Source organism: Amphiura filiformis, chromosome 2 (genome assembly GCF_039555335.1).
Source record: "Amphiura filiformis chromosome 2, Afil_fr2py, whole genome shotgun sequence".
Lineage (NCBI taxonomy): Eukaryota > Metazoa > Echinodermata > Ophiuroidea > Amphilepidida > Amphiuridae > Amphiura > Amphiura filiformis.
Genome location: NC_092629.1, coordinates 24,377,997 through 24,397,282, shown reverse-complemented (window position 1 = coordinate 24,397,282; position 19,286 = coordinate 24,377,997). Strand labels below are relative to the sequence as shown.

Here is a 19,286-nt window from a genome sequence, read left to right as displayed (position 1 = left end):
TATAGTGTGTATGTATTGATTTTCATAAATGCATCATGGGAAGGAATAACATTTGACCACCAAACCCCCACTGCACAAGTATTCACCATGATTGCGCAATCAGAGGCAACTACAGCATTCAGAGGCACTACTGTATATAGCATTTATCACATACCCTTAGTGTGTATTTTCATAAATGCATCATGGGGCTACCGTAATTTCCTGTGATCTAAATACTAACCACAAAATGGGCTATAGTGGGCGATCTTAGACATGTCCAGTTTGGTCCATACTGTGGTTAAGATACTGTTTTAATAATACTTTGGGAATTTTCACAATATTTACTTCACTTTCTTGGAAACAATATGCTTGTTATCAAAATAGCAGACAAGCTGTCTCCCAGTGCAAATCTGTGATTTAGTAGCCCAATGGGCGACTTCTGAATCAAAATGAACCACAACTTTAAAACTATTAGCAGTAGCACCCCCTGTGTTTCTTTATCATATTCTTTACTTCTTTCTCTTTCATTTGACACCACTTGGGGGTTCATACCTTCGTGGCATTTAAAGATATGCCCATTTCAGACCAAAAGGTTGGTAAGGAAGTAAGTAAGCAAGTAAGTAAGTAACATACACTAATATAGGCTGAGACCATTTCATGGTTCAGCAAAAATATACATGGCTTTCAATAGTATCTTCTAGTTAAATTATTTATAACATAAATCCATCTGGTGAACATAGGTATAGATCCTGGGATGGGGGATAAATCCCCCAATATTCTGCTAGGGGATGGTCCATACAATCATCCCCCCAATGTTGAAGCCTGCATGTGAGTTTCTGATGAAATTAACCTCATATTTGGCCATTTTAACCTAAAAACCTTTATTCCACTTTTGTACAATATTTCACTCTAGCTTCAATATGCCAAAAACATTTGCATGCCAAGAAAATTTTCCAACCCCATCCCCCTGCCCCCCCCCCCCCAATGTCAAAAAGAAATCTATGCCACTGCTGGTGAAAACATTTGGTCAGGTTCGGTTCAAATCTAGTCCACCCTGGTATCCCAAAGGTATAATTGAAATAATTGGATAGAGCAAGGGTCAAAGATTGGTATATTTTCAATGCTCAAATATTTAGATGAATTCTTCTAACAGTTTTTGAAGGCTTAAAATACAAAAGAAAGAGGTTTTAAAAATTTTCAGAACAAATTTTCTTGCTGGTTTAGTAGCAATTTTGCACAATAATGAATTATTTTCAGATTTTACATCTCAAACGCGGCACAAAATTCATAACGCGGGCGGGGGACGCTAACTCAGAATCAAGTTTCATTAGCCTTATAAATCATTGCAAAGGAGCAATTTCCAGTTCAGTGAATTGCTAGCAAACAATAAGCATGGATTTCAATGGTGATGTTATTAATAGTATTATTTGAGCAGTAATTTTACATATACAGGGTGAGTCAAAAAAAGTGCAATAGAGCAAAGAATCGATATTTATGCAAGAAGCAAGTCAAACTTTCCCATTATTGAAAAATTCTATAAATGCCACACTCAAAATTCACCTTCTGTGAAAATATGAAGTGAATCGAGACTACCGTTTAATTTTTATGAGTCCTTTTGCTGCGATACCCAATTTCGTTATTTGTCCACGAGGTACAGTGTATTTTGAATGAGAGCACACAATGCACGGTAAAGGCACCAGCTCTGAAACTGACTTTAACTTAAATAAGGTTAATTTTTGCGCTATTTTAATTTCTTTTTTCTGTTCAAACAAACTTTCTAACATTACTTTATGTCCTTCATACCTCACTCGACTTTTTAAATCCCAATATGTCCAACTTACTGGATTCACTCCACTTCAATGTGCGCGCATTTCATTTTGACATTTGAAAAACCTGCCTACAAATGTGTATGTTTTTTGATAGAGAATAAACAACTTTAAAGTGAAGGTAAAATGAAAATAACAACAAATAATGTTTCTTCTCCTTAAACAAGACCAACACTTTTGGTGCTCCATTTTATTTCAATGCCAATGAGGTTAAGAAAATGGCAGCTGTTCCAAATCTACCTTACACAGAGTGGGCTGACATTCAAACTTTAGATGTCTCTTGGAAAAACATTAAAATTGGGTATCGCTATAAAATGTGTCATAAAAACAAAACGGTAAATGCTAATTCCTTAATTTTTTCACACAAGGTCACTGATGGATATCACATATAAAATGTTTTTAAACCTAAAAGGTTCAACTCGGTTCTTAAATAAATATGAATTCTTTTCTCTATTGCACTTTTTTTTGACTCACCCTGTAGTTGTACAACAATCAACATTGAATAATAGTTAGTGACCTTCAGAAAAAGTGTATAACAAACCAATTGGGAGGGAGCTAGCAGACCATGAATGTGTCTATAATAATTGTTTCCATAAGTAATTTTGTCCAGTATCAGTTTAACAAAGGCTAATACTCTAGATTCATATCTAATCTCCAATACTAGAAGTTTTGCTGAATTTAGACGTTCTGGGTTTGCAGTGATAGCTGCTCCATAGACATTTGGGTAATTTCTGCATTCTATATTGTACACATTTTACACCTGGCAGCTATTGCAGATAGGGTTTTCTTGCCCTAAACCCCTGTGTACTTTATCTCTTATATACAAAATTGTAAAAACACATCTAGGTAGGGTTTATGCAATAGCTGTCAAGTGCTTTATTTTTAAGATTATGTATAGGGTAGCTATTGCAGATACGACCTTCTCGATATAATTACTTTCACAACATGTTTGCCTGATCTAATTAAGTGTATTTAATTAGCTCTCAGTTTATTTGCTCAGTATTTTATGACTGCTAAGCCTTTATAGTTGTTTACTGGTCCCCCAAAAACCTCCCAATTGGAAAAATTACACATTATTAGCACATAGCAGCACCATTGAGTTATTAGTTAGCCTTGGTGCAATATCTATGGACTTGCAAAATGTATGGCAAGCAACACTGAAAAGCAAACATTGAAGCCGCACTGAAGCAATTAAAATTCAACATCTCTTTTACAAAATCGCCAGATCAAGGAGTTTGAACAGTGTTTGTAATATGATCAGCACCACAAACAGTCTGTAAAGGAGACTATTCTATGAAATTTGGTAAAATTTTCGTAAGAAAATGCTCCAAAAATCACACTTTCCGTCCGAATTTTCCTAGCTAATTAAGTAACAATCATGAACGATCATGCAAAGATTGCTCCTCAAATTAGCAGCTCCATTGGTCAAACGACAATGTAGCAAGAGAAAGTAAAAACATACAGAAATATGGACTACACCTATAGCTACATTTGCGAGCAAATGAGCTAAAAAACTCAGAGGGAATACCATCAATACCGCATGCTTTATTACTTTTCAAACTACCAACCATATACTTAACCTCATCCTCTGTTATATCGTTATTTAATATATCACAATTAAGACCTTGTGCAGAAACATCAATATCTTTAAATAATTCAGTAACGTTATCATCAAATGAGAACATGTTCATATCAATATTACCTTGAAATACACTTTTAAAATAATCATACCATCTTTGCATAGAAATACACGGCTCAGTACGGGCGTCCTTTCTCAGATATTTCACAACAGCCCAAAATGATTTTTGATCTTTGCAATCATTAATAAGTTTATTTCTAAGAGCCTTTTGGTACTGATATTTCTTTATTTTACACATCTGTTTAAACGATTTCTTGCAAATAATGTACAAATTCAAGTGATCAACTCGCGCAGAATTTCTGAAAAGACGCAGAGCCATGATCTTTTTGGCCTTCAAGTTTTACACTCGCTGTCAAACCAAGGTTGTTGCACTTTAGCATTTAGGCGCTTGTTATTGTTTACACGCATAGCATCACCAGCACTTTGTAGTATTTCAACAAATTGATCAATAGTATTGTTAATAACAGTATCACTGGGATGAATAGATTGACACAAATCACGAAGTTTATCTGTCACGACCTGTGATGTAATAGTCTGAATGAATGTGTTAGCATGCTCATTGATCCATTTGAATCGTTTCACAGACTGATCTTCCGCACCTGTATTTTCACGCATATAATTATCAGCATCTACACTGGAATGTTTACAAGTTAACTGCCATGCAATTGGGAGATGATCAGAATCAGTTTTTACATCAACAGAAAAGTCATATATGAAATCAAATAAACAACTTGAGGATAATAAATAATCAACAACGCTTTTACCTTGATGACTGATGAAAGTAAAATTACCACAAACATCTCCGGGTTTTCTACCATTGACTATGTGGACACATAATGTTTTACACATGTTCAACATCATTCTGCCAAAATTATTGATTACCTTATCACATGAACTTCTCGGTAACCTAAACTCATCATAAGCATATCCAGCTAGGATATCGGGAGCAACATTTTCATTATCGTCATGAAGAATAAAATCCTCCACTGTTGACGCATGAGCGTTCAAGTCACCAGCAACGATAAGTTTTGCATCATGATGAGTTGAGAGTCTAACAAGTTCATCTTCTAAGTTTTCAAAGCTGTTTGAATCATCAATATCATGAATATCGTATTTTCTGGATGAATATAAACAAAAGCAAGAACAATATCATACGGTAAGATAAAGAAATCTTTCTTTAACAAGAATGTTATACAATCAAGATGGTTATTTTTAATATTTACAATACCAGGGACCAAATATTCTTTAATATACACTGAAATCCCACCTGAATATCTGCCCCTACCTTTTCTCCTTCTACCTGGGCATGAAAATAGTGTATAACCAGGAAAACTTTCCTTAAAATCTAATTCATGTTTATTCCACGTTTCAAGCAAGGCAAAAATATCAAATGAGGTACAATAACTGAAAAAATAAGGATCACACAATTTAGATTCAAGTCCATTAATGTTCCATGTCATGCATGAAATTTTCTCAGTTTTAACCGATTTACCATGTTTATTGGATCAACGTCTAGGCGTTGTGCCTGTTTGTAGCGCACTGTAAATCACTCCGCCTTTTTTTCCAAATAGAATACAAAGCTAATGGCACATTTAGAATATCCCTGGCCAACACTACAATGCGAAGTAAAGTGGTCAAGGTTTGGTAATCTGCACCGTGTTTTTTTAGACGAGGGTATTGCAGAACTTAACTAAGGAATGACATGAGTGAGACAGTCTTGCTATGATAAAACACAAATAATGTCCTCAATTTGGGGTTCAAACATGCGAACACATGCAATGTACATTGTACAAACCCATAGGGGTAGACCAATATTTATGTGCAGGGGGATTTGCAAACAGCGTGCCAAAAATGCTTGCACACACCCCTGTACATAAGTTTACACACATGCATATTATGTGCAAATGCATGGGCAAACACACACACTTACGTTTTAAACTGAAGACAGTTGACCGTGGTCGGTGTTGGCAGTGGTCCATTATTCGGCATATCAAATTTGGACACGCAATCATCAGCAAAGAATTGCCAGAACGTCCAATCAGACGAATCATTATACTTGCGGGAAATACTCAGTGATTTTGGTTGTGGACTGTAGAACTGTAGAACTACATAAAACACCTGGAAACACACAAAATAATGTCAAAAAAGAATAAAAATTCATAACAAGTAGATCTGATTAGTAAATTACATGGCACGTAAAATGTGTCCCTGCCAGAAAGATTAGGCTGATTAGTTTCTTTAATTATAGAGGTATATCCCCAAATGATGCCAAATGGACTATATCAAACTGTACAACTGCTTTAACTGCCTAATTTTGAACTTTGGCACATTTGTCTTGGGCCATTCCATTTAAAATCGACACTAGACCCCTGTGGAAAATTTAGGAAATGGGGAGCATGAATTTCAAATGGTATTAGCACACCAACCAACTCTTTTTTTGAAACTCACCCTTCCTCTGTAGAAGATTCAGGTTGAATCTTTCTCAGAAGGTGTAAGAAATTCAAATAGAGCTGCCTAATGTGCTAATTCCATTTGAAATCCATACGCCCCATATGGAAGATATTTCCAAAATCTTCCACAGGGGTAGTGTCGATTGTAAATGGATAAAAATTCCCTCTAAAAGGGAAAGCCAGCCTCAATGTAGAAGAGGTCTTGTAATTAATGTTGGTCAATGTGAAAGGCATTTAGGATCACGCTTACATCCATGTTACATGACAGTCCACCAAACCATCAACGATGAGAATATGTACACTGAAACAGCAGAAAACACTAATTCCTAATCTCATGTCAACTCCAAATTGTCTGGTCTGTTTTTTTTTTTTTTTTTTTTTTTGTCTTTTTTTTTACCCACGATATCTCAATTTCCAATTTTGTAATACCAGAACTTACGAACTCAATATCTTCGCTTAGGAATGTCCGATTTCACTGCTTTTGATATACCACGTCACAAATACACTGCAGGTTTTAGTTAATTCGCTATATAAACTCACCTTACATATACATTTTATTTTAAAATAACTTGATATTAATGCGCAATGTATAGTTTAAGCCTACTATATTATAATAGATAGTGGCAAGCATATTTATAAAGGACTGATTACTCACTACAATCTCCACTCTTAAACTGTGTTTTTCTGAATGTGTTGATAATGTTGATTGCTAGTCGGAAACTCCTGCGAAGCTAAGGACATGTCATCTTACCTACTCCATTATAAACTAGTCTGTCTAGTGCCTTGTGTGTTTTCTCTTCAATCATTTTGTTGAATGTAATTTTATGAATCAAATAAAAAAGATAGAAAGTGACTTCACTTAAGTTATGTGTCATTTTATTTATAATAAAGAAGTTATTAAATTATTAAGTTAGTAAGACAATTTATTTATCTTATTTATAAGTGCATGTCAAATGGGGTACATTGTTCAATACTGTAGGCTATGCATAAATTATGCCCATATTATAGCTAGGCCCTAAAAACTTTATTTTGCATCGGATTTTCCCCGTTGAAAAGACAAAACTGATGTTTATGATGGCAACTATTTGATCAATAACATTTTGAGTTATTTTTATCCATAAAACGACACAGGATATGATAGATAACTACTTTGACATCAATATGGTCCATATGATCACAGATTGTTGAGAATCTGTGATATGATGAAGATTTTGATTCTTTGATCTGTTATCAACATGATATCACGCTGTTCAGTGGTCAAGGAGTAAGGACCCCCGGTCAAGGACACTGATATGACATCGTGATGTAATTTTCTTCTGCTGAAGATATGATGCTGTATACATGTATTAACTATTATTGTTACATTTAGGCCTATACCTAGAACTTTTAAAGTCATACAATGTAATTAGTTCAAGCATAACTTTGGTAATACTCACTCGTTTTCATTCGTTGAAACGGCAAAACATACTTACTTTTCCTTACAAATCGAATCACAATAATTTTAAAACATTCCACCTCAAAAAGTAAAATAAAATAATTCTTACCAATACCAATAAAGTTAATCTCTTGAGCAGCACACAAACCCAATCTCAGAAATAGATACCAGCCCCGCGTATGGGCTGGCGAAAAGCTCAATAGTCATGATGACCAACATCAACTTTATCTGCTCAACTGTGGCCACTCAAATATGATTGTTTGTTTGTTGGATTGGTTGCTTTTTGTGTGTTTGTTCGTATAATTTTGTTGGATTGCTCGTTTAAATTTGTTATTTCTATTTATTTTTTTTCAAATCAAACCTTACCTGGTATTGCCCATTTGCCAGATCCAGATACAAGATCATATCGTCACTGAACGCAGACACCCAGTATGACCCCAGGTCACCGTCGTTAGCAAACGCCAATGGATGTGCATCCTCATTTAGTCTCTCTTGCTGATTCGGTGATGTGTCTGCTTCACCATTTTGTAAACAATACCTTTGGAGGAAAACAGAGAAAATCATGTCGGCAAAGTTTGTGAATCTTATACTGAAAACATAAGTAATTGCCCTTTTAAAGATCTTGTTAAATTTATACACAACCATAAAAACATTTCTTCTTCTATAGTTTTGATACAAGTCACAAATAGTTTTGAAAAGCTATCCTAAATATATATCTAGGGTCACCGGGATCAGAAACTACAATTTTTTCTTGATTGGTATATTGGTTAATTTTACATGATATTCACCAGAGTAATGGTCAGTAACCAATCAACATAGAGCTTTTAGATCTCCAAGCAATTTGAAGTTTAATCCCCTTCAGTCATACGGACTATTCTTACTATACCTCTAATTGGCTAAATATATATATATTTGTCAGGCCTCGAAATAAGAAAAAAGATCCAAGGGTCCTCCAGAACCTTGCCTTTGAAATTTGAAGGGTCCTCAGCAATTTTTAAGGGTCTGACCCGTGTCTACTTTCGCAGGTATTTGATGCAAGGATGCGCCTTATTTCGAACGCTGATATTTGTAGCCCTCTCTGTAACCAATCAAACTTGTTCTTCAAGGCTAAATATGTCTTACCTATCTAGCAATGGATGGACCCTTGGATGACTATCAGGACATCTACAATCAGACTCCAGATGCAACTCTGGAAATATTCCCGAGTACAGCTCCTCAATTTCCCTATTAGTGAGGGTCTCCTGGTAGAAATACATGTCCTGCATACGTCCTATGTATTGGTTAGCACCTGCAAGTATATAAAGATTGAAAAATTGACATTGCACACATTTCACAGTACAGGTGAGAAAAGCGAAGGGAATAAGTGAAATAATCCAGATTAATAAGTAAACTTGAACAGTAATACAGTGTGTCCCTGCAAAAACTGTAAAATCAAAACCTTTTTGAAGTTGCCAATTTGATCGCAAACACATTTGAAACTGGATATTAATTTTACAGTTGATTTTCGGCCAAATCTTTGTTAAAATGTAAAAATAAAAATAAACAAAATTCAACTTTTGCAATTCTGCATGACCAAAGGGGTAGCTTAAATCTAATGTGCATGTTTTTGGAGAAAATATACTGAACTTATCTAATGAAGGTAGCTGAGGGGCATTGACTTTAATGTGATGCTCTATTTAAAAAAATAATAATAATTTCCATGTTGATGACAGCATTAAAATACCAAAAAAACAAAACAAAAAACCCTTAATTGGCAGACTTCTGTTAAAACAAACTCATTCACTTTTACTTCAACACATTATCTGACTCCAAATGCTTAAAAGCATATTTACTAATAAATTATGCACCTAAACTTGTAATCAATTTGTAGAAATTATTTATAAATATTGATTTATATGACATGCGACTCATTTTGATAAATTCACATCACATTTTTGTTTGAACATACATGTATACAGGCAACAGCTTGTGCCTTCAGACACAAAATTGTGTAAACATTATGTGTCTCAATGCCAGTGGATGAGGCTGATATTAAAATTAATGTGCTAATTTGTGCTTCAAATTTAAATTTTAAAGGCTTGTTTTTCTGTATTTTGTATTTCATAATGCCAAGTTCCATAACCTTTGATCGATCATAACTTTGTAACTGTAAATCCCATAGAGATGGTTGAGGTATCATTATAATCTATATTTAGTGCTTTATATAAAAATGCCAAAATCTCAAAAACAAAATTTACAACATGTGCCTCATTTACTTGTGCTGGGTCGCATAATGCTCTCATGCTCATGAAATTGACTGCATTTCATTCCTCCTAGAGTACCTAATGGGCTATTCCAGTTGAAATCCATACACCCCCAGTGAGCGACATGACCTGAATGGGTGCGGGTCTGAAAAATGGCTTAGTGCCCCCAATCAGGCCGGGTGCCCCCCCCCCCCCACCACCACCATCATGGTCTGTGCCCCATACAAAAAGTGTAGCTAATTTATATTCAGTACATAGATTACAGATTCAGGTCATGATGTCATGTAATTGTCTTATTTTATCTTAAATACACTGCTTTTGGCTGAACCACTAACAGGCTATATTAGCACATATGACAAAGGTACCAAAATCTGAATTTTGATGCCTTTTACGATCGTCCGGATGAGCAAATCACTGAATGAGTAAAACAACCCTGGATATGCCTCAGATACAGATACCATATGCAGGAACTGGAATGAAAGAGACCTATTGTATAATGCCATTGACTCTGTCAAAGTGATCCATTGTACTGGGTCACTTCTATCACTGCATATTAATGCACATCTGGTTCAGTTAATTGCGTTAATTTTTGCAACTCGTTTTTCACAAATTATAAATAAACAAACAAAGCCTAGTACTAGTGAAATATCACTGTGGCTTTGTTTGTGTGTGTGCAAATTTCAAATTCATGAGCTAATATTTTAAAAATAAACATACACAGAATATTACCTGTACATTTCTCATGTTTAGAAGGACTACACATGAAATTTAAAACATGTAATGTTTCAAAATAAATTATCATAAAATTCAACTCCACCCTGACAGGTGCTATTGGGATGAATATACAAATTAATAAAAATTCCTTTAAAAGGAATAGGGTGGGCAAATGAAAAATTGTCAAGAGAAATGAAAGAATGAGTAAGTCAAGTTCACAATTAAAAACAGGGAAAATATGACACAACATCGATTTCCAATAGGGGAATAACACAAAGCGTATAAACAAAGTTAAAAGAGTTTTTAACTTTATACATTATCACGCTTGTTATTCCCCATTGAGGTTGTGTCATATTTTCCCTGATTTTAATCTGATCTATTGCTTATCCTTTGTTCTCTGCTGGTCAGTTGGAACAGATTTTCCCTGTTTTTATATTAACCCTTCACATCATAACACAAGACGTTTTATGTTAACACTTTATATAAAACATGGTTATAAAACTTTTGTAGATAAAAGTTATTTAAAACATTTTCGTAATCATACCTAGAGTGGTTTTTTTATCATCAGATAGAGAGACTTCTGCTCATCTTCTCTGGTGAGACAACAGGGCTGGGGTATCTTGCCATATCAAAGTTTAAAAATCTGTCATATCAATTTCCTCAATATGTTGTATTGCAACTTATGAGGGGAAATGTTTGATTTTACAATATTTCGATATTATTTTTTAACTTTGTAACTTTATTATGATTAACATAACTGTATTTCAAAGCGTCAAACTATATCATTATTTTGTCCCAACAAAAATAATCCAGGGAATAAAATATTCATTCATATGTTTATTTATTTTATTCAACCTGGGCCATTTCTACTGGTGCACATGCATTCTAATAATTTGTCTATAATACCTTATACAAGCATCATCAAGCACTATTTGTCACAAGATTTGAAAAGTAAATAGCCTATGTACACACTAACACACAATGCACATACAAGCTGTATTTAAGTACATGCCGAAGCTGTCAGTATAAAATGATATATATGACCTTCACGATGCTATTAATTTAGCCCAAAGATTAGGAAAACTAGCAAAACTGGTGAACAGGTACTGTTCAAATAAAAACATCTGCAAATCTTGCTGCAATTTCCAAATAGTATTTCTATTACTTAAATAATTATTTTTGTTATTTCTTTTAATACAAACACATTACTGCCTATGACGACTTTTATCGTATTACTTACATATCAAAATCAAGTAATAACTACAAAACTAGCGTAATCTATCACCTCTGTGGGTGTTTGGGATATAACCGCACGAATATTTTCTCAACACTGCGGCATGTGAAAAAGTAGGTCAATAGTCAGAGAATACAGGGTGGGTGCGGCATGCCGCACCCACCCAAAAACAGTATTATTCTAAATGAGTATCACATGTATACACTATATGATCAGTTAATTTGCCTATATGTACAATAAATAAATGGTTGAGGCTTATAATTGATCAAAGCCATACCCTCCTTCCCCCCCCCCTCTGAAAAAAGGTCCACTTTTTTCTGTAACTGGTAATAAATGTTGAAAATCAGCATTTTATGAAAAAAAAATTATATTGTAGTAGAGACAAATCACTAAATTGTTATAATATATCATAATATGGTCAACCTTGAATAATATTGACCTATTTCCCAACCCAACTATAATTAGGGAACAAACCAAAAGATCGATGACGTCCTATAAACGTAACTAGTTTCGTTTCTCAGCCGACCTGTCCCCCTCCCTCCCTGCCAGAAACGTAATAATGAAATGTTGAAAATTTTGACATAATAATAATGACACATTCTCCAGACCGATGTTTTTGTACAAACGTAATGGAGCATTTTTACCCCCTCCCCCCTAAACGAAACTAGTTTCATTTATAGGACGTCATCGATCTTTTGGTTTGTTCCCTTAGAATGTTTATTTTGTCAATTCTTATATTAAAGTATTAAAACAAATATACCACAGGCCCCAATGTTGCACCAAATAATAAGTAATGAACAAAAAATAACATGTATTCTTTCAACTTCAGATTGATTGCAGGAAATTATTTTCATAATTATAATGCTACTAGATTTCGCGGTTCTCGGGTTGGGTGGTTCTCGTGATATGACTATCTCCAAGTTTCTCCTATTCAAATGTTACATATGGAAAAAAATCATTTGCACCCCGGAAATAGTCATGTTCTGCTGTAAATGTAATAGGCACGTGTGCCGTATTGTGTCGAAAATAGGCCTATTGATCCAATGAGCTGCACCTGCACGATTAGCCACACTGTAATGCTTTCACTGCGCCCGTCGGTACTCGCTCGCACGGAATGCGCACCGCGAGCCCGCGTTAGTGAGCCGCGCGCACGCGATAGCGCGCGGGCAGAGGAACGGACGGACACGCCATGATTAGTATTATGATGACCTATTTGTTAATGCTAAAAGACTTGAAATGAGCAATGTATATTAGGATTAAGTTTCAAATAATGTTTCATATTAAAAACATGTCTCATTCAAGAATCAAAATTTATAGGCTCAATGAATTCTTTTAGGTTTTGTGTAGAAATTGCTCAAAATATAATTTTTAGTTACATATCTGTAGGCGGGTCTGTAGGCCTACCACTACCACTGTGTATGTGTAATATGGTAAATGAATAAATTGGCAGATGTTTTAAAGAAAAGATACTTATCACTTTCATTATTCAACATCACTTTCAATTTCAAACGATGCACCATGGTACTAGTTTTATGATAATTATTATACATGGTGCCCAATATTTTGTGGGCAAAATAATTTACTGGGTGGGCACTTTTGGGCAATGGGCAAGTTGAATTTACTGGGTGGGCAAAATAATTTACCAGTTTAAAACATGTTATAACTAATTAGGTAGAATATAATATTCACCTCCCCCCCCCCCCCCGGCCGACTGCCCCAATCAAAATAAGCAATCAGACATTTGAAGGAGGCACGTTTTTGGACTTTTTTGCCATTTATTAGAATAAACTTGTATGGGAAAAATACCCCAAAAAGAGCTGAAAATAAATAAAAATTCATCAATTTTGGTATTATTAACAAAAAACCTGAAAATTAAATTATCATGTCTGCTAATACAATTTTGACTGCCAGTACAAGTGCATGTACAATGTACCTCCATTGTACAGTACAAAATACACATTTGACATGTTTTTTGTCTTTCTACATGACTGCTAATTCAAATTGATTTGATTATTGATCTTAATTTACTGGTGAAATATTGTGTAAATATTACAATAACCTGGATAAAATGGAAAGATATACTAATGTCAAATTTGGGATCAGCCCATTAGTCCAAAAGGTAATTCAATACCAGTAAAAGAAAAGCTTAGGGGTTAGGCATTTTAGGCTACGTAAATGTTTTAATAGGCTTAATAGCATTAGGGTTAATGTTTAGATCAGAGTTAGTCCCATCTCTAGGCCATCAATAGAGAAGCTGCTTGATTGATTTCTTACCTGACACTCTTTGTCCTATATCCTAATCATCAGCTATTTGATCCACTAGGTTATGGAGTCCCATCTATCTCCAGGCCATCAACAAAGAAGAACTACTTGCTTGATTGATTGATTGATTAGTTACTTGATTGATTGATTAGTTACTTGATTGATTGATTAGTTACTTGATTGATTGATTAGTTACTTGATTGATTGATTAGTTACTTGATTGATTGATTAGTTACTTGATTGATTGATTAGTTACTTGATTGATTGATTAGTTACTTGATTGATTGATTAGTTACTTGATTGATTGATTAGTTACTTGATTGATTGATTAGTTACTTGATTGATTGATTGGTTACTTACCTGATACTCTTTGTCCTATCCTAGTTTGTGCATCTGCTTCATCTGCTATTTGTCCAACTAAATCAGCTGTATAATATGGAGTGCCATCTATCTCTAGGCCATCAATAAAGAAGCTGATCTTGGTAGAAAATACCTGCAGTGATGATCAACAAAAATTCCAAGCCTTAAATTTTCGAGGAGTTTGTTATCCCCCAACCAAATAAACCACTTATCTACCATACAATGTATCAACCAAATCCCTCTGGGGCTATCATTTTCTTCAGAAGGGGGTTATAATTTCATACACTCATAAATATACAGGTGGGGGTCATAAATTTTTGGAAAGCAAAATAGGGGGTCATAAATTTTTTGATGACCAAAATGCCTGCAGTCACAAGATGACCACAGATTTTATTCAAAAAGAATGATTCCAATACAATTTTAGCCTGTTTAGGGGTAAGGTGTATCAGTGGTGGGGGGGGGTCATAAAATTTGAGTAAATTTGGGACCCCCCTTTCAAAGAAAATGATAGCCCCCTTACTTTTCAATTTGAACATCAGCTTCCATTTATATATCACTGATTTTGCTTATTTTTGTTTTAAAATAAAGTCCTTTAATAGACTTTTAGAGCAAGAAATTCAATGTTCACAAGGCTTCTTTTAGCTCTCACCCAAAGACCCCATTTCCAAAAGGTCACATTCTCACCAAATGCCCCCTAATTTAAGGTCCATATCTCTCACCCAATGAGCCCATATTTTGCACATTTTGCTCTCACCAAATGCCAAAAGTCATGCTCTCACCCCATGATGCCATATTCTTTTATATTTTGCTTGAGTCGAATGCCCCTTACTCGTACATGTATGTCAGCCCTCACCCATTTCATATGTATGTGTCCTCCCCCAGAGTTATCTAGACACTGTGTTCACATGTGTTCACATTCCAACCGAGAGGCTAAATGTATGATCTACTCTAAAAAATGTCAACCCTATAATCCTACACACACATCACATCCACCCACAATTTAAAATGTTCTGTCAATTCCGACACCCCACCCCAACTCCACACAAATTCTTACCTGCACCACTAGATGTGTCCATGGTCCAACAGAGAAACTATTGTGTTCTAATGTCAAAAATTTGAGCCCTGTTGATGTTCTGTAATCAAGCGTATTGTATCTGAAGACATCATGACGGCATAAATTAACACTCCGTTAGCTGATCTTCTTTCTATGATGGCTCTGAATAAGAGAAATAAATGACAAAAGAAATGTCAGAGTCATTTTCCCCGACCCAAAAAACACTGGTACCGTACTGGTACCCTTCCTGCACAGTGCACCCATCCCTCGATAAATTTATTTGCTGTCCAGGCTCCATTCACCAACCGACCATTATAGTTGGGGGAAAGTTGTTAAAAGTATGGTCAATGCCATACCCTACTGTGTAAAAGAATCATCTGGGGCCAGCAAATCATAAAATTTCTGGAAACAAGTATCTTCTTTCAAAATTATCATTAAAAAAAAAAGAAAAAAAATGCTTTTACACATTTTGTTTAGCAAGTCACTATTTGATTATTATTTTGCAATTACTATTATTGGTGAGCATCATTTATTTTGAAATTGACTTGTCAATATCAAATTCCAATTTTTGCTAAACCTATACATGGTCATGTGTCTTATGGTGGGGCACAGTACATTTGCGTTACAAAAAAAATACAAGCACCAATTTTGATCAGTTGTCCTCCTTTTCACTTAAGGGGGTACTGCCCAATTGTGTGCATATTTTTGCATTTTTCTCAAAAATTAGAGCGCATTGGTGACAAGTAAGATATGTATATTATAGGGGCTAGGACTACTGCTGTGCACTGGACATTTTATTTCAGCACAGACAACAGCTTTGGAGTTACAGTCAAAAATGAGGGAAAACCAATATTTGATCAATAAATCAATTTCTACTTACCTTGAGTTGCTGAATTTTCAGTGCAGTAGTTGTAGTCCTTGCCCCTATAATTATACATATCTTACTTGTCACCAATGCGCGCTATAATTTTTGAGAAAATTGCAAAAATAGGCACAAAATTGGCCAGGGGTGTAGTACCCCCTTAAAATTGATGCATCTCTAAAACTATACATCTCACACCAACAAAACTATACATTTTTGGAAAGCTTATGTTCCAAGGAATCCAACTACATGTAAAATCAAGGTTGGTATACATGGTGCGTAAGAAAATATATAGGGTGATATTATGAAAAAACCTTAATTTTACTAGTAGATTAATAATTTATTGCATTCCGATATTAAATGTCTCAAAAGAAATATTTTGTTACAGGCCACACCATGAGCTTCAATAAAATGTATAGTTTTGCTATGTTATGATTGACCAAAGTGGTGATACAGGTTGCGAAAAAGTAATTAAGTTCATGCACCAAATGTTTGTTATATTTTTGAAAATAATTTCTTTAGAGTGTATCCTACATTTAAATAAATGTATGTAAATAAGGTCAAATAAAAAATAGTGATTTGTCTCATATTAAAATTATGATATCCTGTCGCAATTGAACTAGATGTCAAAATTGAATTACAATTTTTTTATCGTGTAAACAGGGTCTGCATATAATTAGTCCCAGTACTTAGCATAATTTAGACCTGACAATTAACATTATCATAAAATTGGGTATTATCTGCTAAATTGTCTCAACCGCAATATAACATCCAAATGATTAAGTACAATCTCTTTTCAGAATATACCTTTATTTTTTTTCAAAAATGATTTTTTTGGCATAATTGAAATACTTACACATAACTTAAATCTATTCATGAGCAAACAGTCAAATTAAGCCCTAAAGCGGGATGATTTTCTGTTGGTTCGACATATTATCATAATTTTCAGATTTAAAATTATGAATATGTCAGAACGACTCATAAATCGTACTCTCCTCTGAAACCAGTTTGGTTAACTCCCTCAGGGAGCGTAACCAAACTGGCTGCGTAGGAGACTAACTCTGAGGCCGTACTCGCCATCCTAATCCAAAAGTGCGAGATGATCTAGGTGAAGTTTATGATGTTGTTTCTTTGCAAATTTCCAATATTTTTTGTGTCCAAATATATTGGGAACTTTCATAATGATTACCGTAGGCCTATACTATTTTATCATTTCGGAAGAAAAAAATAAAAATTTAAAAAGATCGTACATTAAGGCTTAAATGATAGGGTTCGAAATTCATAGTTTTTATACATGTACTCTGTACCAACATATTTCTATTCCTTTGCTAGAGAATAACTTTGAATTTGCTCAACGATAGACTTCACATTCGAGGCTATAATCCAAAAAGTAATGTATGTACCAAGTTCCAGTTCATATCGATAGATAGGCCTACAGGCAACATTTGATCAAAAGATACAGTTGACTAATCAAAACATCAACAGCATTATATTTGCAAAATTTATATAAAAATATCAATGCTGATCTACTGAAAAACGATAGCTTTGGACTCTTGTCTCAATTTCACGAGTATAACTATTGTGTGCAAATTCAAAGCTAGAGTTCTCGAGAAATATAGGCCCTTTACCAAGCCTTGAAATAAGCCAGGAGCAATTTTTTAGAAAATTGCTCCTGGCTCATGTCTTACATTTTACAAGAACCAGGAGCAAAATTACTTTACGAGGACAAATTTGCTCCTGGTGCCTGCTTAATTCAACTTCAAATCAAGGCTTCGCCCTTACCCATCATCCCCAGAATCTGGTCTCAACCAAACAGACAATGTTAATCTTCCATTATTTCCAACTGTCGGTACTACTGGCATAATAAAACATGTAGAAACATCCCTGAATATAAACGACTGCGACCCGGCCTCCGATCCGGGCCTAATATTTGCACCATCCGCAGTCACACAACTTGTTTGCGATAATAAAATCCTCGGAGATGGTGTGCTAGTTCTACTTCTACAATCTTGTATGCAATAATCAAGTGTACATCTTGTTACAGACTCTGCTAATGCAGAACTCCTGCAGAAAGCACTGCGCTGTAATGCCCCAGTGTCCGGGTTATAACCACACGTACCATACTCTGGTGATGTAGATGTTGGTTTGTTTTCGCCAACATTAACAAGTGGTGGGAAAGAACCTTGAGAAAATACGTGTTGTACTCGAGTTAATATGCAAATGAAGAGCAAAAATGCTCCTCTCTGGACGGAGTTGTATCTCATTGTGATTAAGAATGTTAATTTATACTAAGAAGTTTAATACGATTTGTACAAAATGTGGTTTATTTCCATCGTGTTGTCATCAATGCGTACTGTTTCGTTGATGATCATGTAAGCCGCCATTGCAGTGTTGACGAATACACGGTGAATCATTGATAGCGTCCCTTGCAACGGTTAAACCCGATAGAGAAACGGCTTCAAATCCAACGATATAAATCCATTTTGAGTCGTCTTTATATCCAGACACAATGAAAAAGTGTAGATATTCCACATGGAATATTTGAATTTAGTTGAATTTGAAATATAATTGATATTTTTGATGTTTTTGTCTTCCAGTCTCGACTACGAGCGTCAGCTGTCTCCAATAGCAGGTGGATTCTTTGCTTATACAGCGTTTTATTTTACAAAAATTGTAACTAATTTAATTATTAAAGGCGAATTTGCGCTCTTTAAAAATACATTTTATGTATTGTTTTGTTTACAAAATACTTTCAAATAATAAATCTTAGTATTATAATAGAATACCTTTACTTTATATAACAATAAACAAATTATTTACAAAAGATTGAGAAACTCTTAATTAATTGCATTATTATTCATAGAAACACTACTTTCGCTTTTACAATTTAACTGAAAAACGGATCGATATATCAATTGATGAATAATTGGTATAGTGCAGTGTGTGCTCATTCACAGTTTCATTCATTCATCCGTCACTACTCTAAGGGAATATTTTTTTCCGGACCGGACTGACATAAATTACAGCTTCTTACAACAATAAAAACGTTTTTAAAAATTCTGGGTTTTTTTTCTGTGTAATTCAAAAACTTTTTGAGTATACTAAATCAACTGAGAGGGAAAAGGGGAGCTCTTGGAGAGGCCATTTATGTTTGTAAACATAATGGGTTACGCCCTTTTTACCGACCCCGCCCTTTTAATGTAGCCCATCTTTTCTATCCCAGCGGCG

At 34.7% G+C, this 19,286-nt stretch overlaps 1 protein-coding gene across 1 annotated transcript in view; it reads right to left on the bottom strand.

Annotated features, from left to right (window-relative positions):
* The window catches only part of LOC140171339 (usherin-like), a 58,781-nt gene extending 40,097 nt beyond the window's left edge, over positions 1-18,684 (bottom strand). Inside the window, exons 1-6 of the mRNA XM_072194579.1 lie at positions 17,841-18,684; positions 15,197-15,329; positions 14,143-14,275; positions 8,452-8,617; positions 7,696-7,867; positions 5,375-5,562 (exon numbers count right to left, since the gene is read on the bottom strand). Of these exons, the coding sequence (XP_072050680.1) occupies positions 5,375-5,562; positions 7,696-7,867; positions 8,452-8,617; positions 14,143-14,275; positions 15,197-15,329; positions 17,841-18,322 (1,274 nt within the window). The 5' untranslated portion in view covers positions 18,323-18,684. The remainder of the gene's footprint in view (positions 1-5,374; positions 5,563-7,695; positions 7,868-8,451; positions 8,618-14,142; positions 14,276-15,196; positions 15,330-17,840) is intronic.
* Positions 18,685-19,286: the final 602 nt, after the last annotated feature.